The sequence below is a fragment of the Garra rufa genome, chromosome 17, assembly GCF_049309525.1.
Source record: "Garra rufa chromosome 17, GarRuf1.0, whole genome shotgun sequence".
In the NCBI taxonomy this organism is placed as follows: domain Eukaryota; kingdom Metazoa; phylum Chordata; class Actinopteri; order Cypriniformes; family Cyprinidae; genus Garra; species Garra rufa.
The window spans coordinates 37,644,471-37,650,470 of NC_133377.1; the positions used below are offsets into that span (position 1 = coordinate 37,644,471).

General features: G+C 31.1%; 1 protein-coding gene across 1 annotated transcript in view; it reads left to right on the forward strand.

Annotated features, from left to right (window-relative positions):
- The window catches only part of jupb (junction plakoglobin b), a 119,277-nt gene that overhangs the window by 86,275 nt on the left and 27,002 nt on the right, over positions 1-6,000 (forward strand). The window contains exon 5 of the mRNA XM_073821498.1: positions 4,032-4,270. Coding sequence (XP_073677599.1) covers positions 4,032-4,270 — 239 coding nt within the window. The remainder of the gene's footprint in view (positions 1-4,031; positions 4,271-6,000) is intronic.

Below are 6,000 nucleotides of genomic sequence, written 5' to 3' on the forward strand. Positions count from 1 at the left end.
TGATATGAGATGAATCTTTTCATTACCCTTTTCCTTCTGCAAGATGGGAAATAATCTCACAGAACGAACTAGAAATATTGAAGGAGAAAAGTGAAATAAAAGACTGAAATGTGCTACGATATGATGTGAAAAACAACTTTAGGATATGATCTGTTTTCCAAGTTAAATTACCGGCTGCCGAGAGCATGCAACCATTGAAAGTCTAAAAAACATTTAGAAACCATATTTCTCCATTTTTCTAGTCATACCATGTGAATAATTTAGCATATGTTTGCATGTTTTTGCATATTAACACTTTACAGTTTCTTATTTTAGGAACATATATTACAATTTTATATACATTGAGCAATTTTAATACTGTGATGAGTCACCAATTAAAGGAACAGTTCACACAAAAATGATTATTTACTGAATTTTGAATCACCCTCAGGCCGTCTAAGGTGTAGATGAGTTGTTTCTTCATCAGAACAGATGTGGAGAAATTTAGCATTATATCACTTGCTCACCAATGAATCTCCTGTAGTGAATGGGTGCCGTCAGAAAGCAAGCTGACCAAAACATCACAATACGACTCCAGTCCATTAATTAATGTCTTGTGAAGTGAAATCTACTTTTTTTTTCAAGAAAACCGTTTTTTTTACTTCAAACCATTGCTTCCAGCTAAAATATGAGCCGTCTATTCATAATAATGCTTTTATCCAGTTAAAAAGTTGTCTCATTTGAATTAGAAAAATATGCACAGATCAAGCACAGTTTACAAGAAAAAAAAAAACAGTCCAAAACAGTTCTAAACAAACATGTTGGTGGATTTTGATGTGTTAGGACAACAGGAGATGGACTTTTTCACTGGAGTAAGTGCTGTTATGTATTATAATCTTGTATTTTGTCCAGAAATTACTGTTTCAAGTTAAAATGCCTTTACAAACACGCAGCTTTTTGCTTTACAAGCCGTTAATTGATGGACTGAAGTCGTCTTGTGGATTATTGTGATGTTTTTATCAGCTGTTTGGACTCTTATTCTGATGGCACCCATTTACTGCAAAGGATCCATCTCCAAATCTGTTGAGTTGAAGAAACAAACTCATCTACATCTTGAATGGACTTAGGGTGAATACATTTTCAACTAAATTTTGTTTTTGGGTGATATGCACGGACTAATGCTACTATACTGTTACCAGGGCTTGACATTAACGTTTTTGCTCACCAGCCACTGTGGCTAGTGGTTTTTCAAAATGATTAGCCACTCAGCATTTTCATTGGCCACAGTTTTGTTGTTGGGAAATTACAGTTTATATGACTAAAGTTAATGCATACTAAAAATTTATTTAAATTGATTTCCAGGTTGTTGTTTTTTTGCCTATTTACAGTGCCTTGTGAAATTCTTCATACCCCTTCATTTTTTTCCACATTTTGTTATGTTGCTGCCTTATGTTAAACTACTTTAAATGATTTTTTCCCCACATTAATCTACACTCCCTACTCCATAATGGCAAAGCGAAAAATAGGTTTTTAACATTTGTGAAAATTTATTAAAAGTAAAAAACTGAAAAGATCCTGTTGCAATGCAATGTACTTATTTCAGCATTTTATTTTTAATAAATTTGTAAAATTTACACTCCATACACCATAATAATGACAAACAAAAACCAGATTTGCAAATTTTACAAATTTATTAAAAATAAAACACTGAAATAAGTACATTGCATAAGTATTCATACCCTTAACACAGTACATAGTTGAAGCATCTTTACTGCCTCAAGTGTTTTTGGGTATGATGTGACAAGCTTTGCACATCTGCATTTGGCAATTATCTGACATTCTTTGCCTCACCTTTTCACCTCTCAAGCTCTGTCAGCTTGGATGGGGGCTGGCAGACATTTTCTAGAGTCCTAGTCTTCCATTATGGATAATGCTTCTGTGAACCTTCAATGCAGCAGATTTTTTTCTGAACTCTTCCCTAGATCATTGCCTTAACGCAAGTCTGTCACTGAGCTCTCCAGGCAGTTATCTTGACCTCAGGACTTGGCTTTTGCTCTGATATGCATTTTCAGCTGTTAGACCTTTTCTGAGAGGTGTGTGCCTTTCTAAATCATACTCATTCAAATGAATTTGCCACAGTTTAACTCCACTCGAAGTGTAGTAACATCTAGAAGCAATATGAATGCACCTGAGCCAAATTTCGAGTGTCCCAGAAAAGGGTATGAATACTTATGCAACAGGATCTTTTCAGTTTTTTATTTTTTTAATAAATTTGCACAAATGTTAAAAACCTATTTTTTGCTTTGCCATTATGGAGTAGGGAGTGTAGATTGATGTGGGAAAAAAGTAATTTAAAGTAGTTTAACATAAGGCAGCATCATAACAAAATGTGGTATGAATAATTTCGCAAGGCACTGTAAATGCCATTTTCTCCTAACCGTATTAAATATATGTGTCATCTTTCATTTCAAATTCTTATGTTTTAGTCATAATTTCACCTAATTTAATAAGACACTATAGGGCTGTTACCAATCAAAAACTTGTAAACATTTGTATTTATTTATTTATTTATTTATTTTTGTTTGGACCATCAAAAAAAAAAAAGAAATAATAAAAAAAAACCAGATCATATATTTTGTCTATAGTCTATAAAACCACTTCGTAAATAGGAATATTTCAATACATGAGATACTCGGACTTGTGACCAAAGACTCAAACTTCAGCGACATTGACTTTTCCATATAATTGTCTCACACACAGACAGGCTGCACAATCCTCGACTGTCGTGACCTTTTCACTGTCAATACATGATCCATTATCAATTGCCGTTTACACCAAGTGTAATAAAATCAAAATCATTCTCGCCGAAATTTCAGCGAAATTTTAAAATCCACCCACATTTGACGGGTTGGCGGGTGTTAATGTGAAGCCCTGACTGTTACTATATGCGGATCTGGAACACAAAACTAGTCTTAAGTAGCACGGGTATATTTGTAATAATAGCCAAAAATACATTGTATGGGTAAAAATGATTGATTTTTCTTTTACGCCAAAAATCATTAGGATATTAAAGTAGTTCACTTTCAGAACAAAAATTTACAGATGATGTACTCTTCCCTTTGTCATCCAAGATGTTCATGTCTTTCTTTCTTCAGTCGTAAGAAATTGTGTTTTTTGAGGAAAAAATTTTAGGATTTCTCTCCATATAATGGACTTCTATGGTGCCCCCGAGTTTGAACTTCCAAAATGCAGTTTAAATGCAGCTTCAAAGGGCTCTAAATGATCCCCGCCGAGGAAGAAGGGTCTTATCTAGCGAAATGATTGGTTATTTTCTAAAAACATTTACAACTGATATACTTTTTAATCTCAAAAGCTTGTCTTGCAGAGCTAAACAAGACGAGCATTTGAGGTTAAATAGTATATAAATTATAATTTTTTTTAGAAAATAACCGATCGTTTTGCTAGATAAGACCCTTCTTCCTCGGCTGTGATCGTTTAGGGCCCTCTAATGCTGCATTTTGGAAGTTCAAACTCGGGGGCACCATAGAAGTCCATTATATGAAGAGAAATCCTAAAATGTTTTACTCAAAAAACAATTTCCTTACGACTGAAGAAAGAAAGACATGAACATCTTGGATGACAAAGGGATGAGTACATCATCTGTAAATTTTTCTGAAAGTGAACAGTACAGTACAGATCATTTTCCATTAAGATATTTTGTACATTTCCTACCGTAAATATATCAAAACTTAATTTTTGATTAGTAATATGCATGGCTAAGAACTTCATTTGGACAACTTTAAAGGTGATTTTCTCAATATTTTCCTGTCAGATTCTAGATTTTCAAATAGTTGTATCTATTGTCCTATCCTAACATTGATTTATTCAGCTTTCAGATTATGTATAAATCTCAGTTTCAAAAAAATGACCCTTATGGCTGGTTTTGTGGTCCAGGATCACACATCATATCATGTACTGCTGAATACCAGACTTGAAAGTTGAAGTTAAATTTTTGACATGCAAGATGTCTGATTTTCCTTTTACCATGGCAGGTGGTGGTAAACAAGGCAGCACTGATTGTGAACCAGCTCACACGGAAGGAGGCGTCTCGCCGTGTGCTCATGCAGTCTCCTCAGATGGTGTCAGCTGTGGTGAGGGCCATGCAGAACACCGGAGACCTGGAGACGGCACGCTGCGCTGCCAGCGTCCTGCACAGCCTCTCGCACCAGCGTGAGGGCCTGCTAGCCATTTTCAAATCGGGCGGCATCCCCGCGCTAGTGCGCATGCTCAGGTCAGTGTATGCCTGAAGATGTTAGTGCATCTGTGTTTTACTTCTGCATTGTGGCATATTTTCATGCCAACCAGAAAATGAGTAAAAATGCAAGGACGTGATTGGCAGGTGGGTGTTACTTATCAGAATGTCTCTGAGAAGCTGTTGTGGTTATTATCATTAACTAAAACTAAAATTAACAGGGGTGTTTATAGTTTATGATAATAAGTTTAAGTTGTTAATGCACAATCACTGTTTTAGATTGACAGACTGTAGTACTGTATAAGATTTCCATTCAAACTGAAAGCATAAATCTCTAGGCTATGTTTTTGTTTCAGAGCAAAACACAAGACTGTGACATTTCATTCATTCGCTGAGGCAGCGCTAAAACTGCCAGCGCATATACCAGTGCTTACTTGCTGGCAACCCGCCAAAATAAAAGCTTACGTATTTTAGGTTTGAAAATGATGAAAATTCATATAAAAATACAAAAGTTAAAAATAAATAGTGTAAATATTCATATTGTATTTTTTTAAGTGTACTATAAAATAATTGCATTTTTATTTAATACTGTTTTTTATTTTAAAATATAATTGTATTATCACAATTATTTATTGTTTTATTTAAAAAATAAACTAAATGAATAAATTTCAATAATACTGTACTATTATTAATTATTTTATTTCACACTATGTGAAGTATGAACACCAACCAAATCAGGTGAGAATCATTATATCATTATAAAATAAAACATTACTTAATAAAACATTACTTAAAAAAAAAATTAAATCCAATAAATAATACAATCAAAATGAAATAAAAAGAAACATTAACTAAAATATAAATAAACTATAAATATAAATTAACTAAAGCTTAAGCTTGTTTTATTTCAGCTAGTTGTTGGGGCATCATTTTATTTTAGTTTATCCGAAGTACTAAAAACTAAAATTGAGAAAAAAACGAAAAAAAACTAAATAAACATCAGAACAAAAAAAAAGTTTTTACTAATTTTTTTAAAAATAATTAGATGTATTTGTTTCATGTGTATTATTTTATTAGATGTTTTATTGACTGTGTGATATATAATGTCATGACATAATATAATTGATTTTATTGTGTACATAAAAAATCAATGTTAAATATATAATAAGTGCAATTTATACAACAAATATATTAAAGCAATTATATTTTTTATATTGTCATATTTTAATATCATATATTTTGTATATTATATGTATTATGAGTAATATATTAATATGTATTAATTATTATATACTATTTTATTAATATAATATATTATATATTATTAAAGCAATTATATCTTTCTATATATATATAGAGAGAGAGAGACAGAGAGAGAAATAAATATACAAATAAATTAGAAATACGAACAAAAAATTCTAAAGAGATTAAATATTCTTATAAGAAAACAGTAATTGTAAAAATAAAATTTAGTTTATCTGAAGTACTTAAAAGTAAAACTGAAAAAAAAAACTAAATAGACATCAGAAAAAAACTAAACAAAAAACTAATTATGAAACTTTACAAAATGTAAAAATACAAATATAAATAAATAATTAACAAACATATACTGTAATAACAAATACCAAATGTTTTCTTTTACTATTTTTCCTGGTAAATGTTAATGTTAAATATATAATAAATGTAATAATAAATGTGATAGCAAATATATTAAAGCAATTATATATATATATATATATATATATATATATATATATATATATATATAT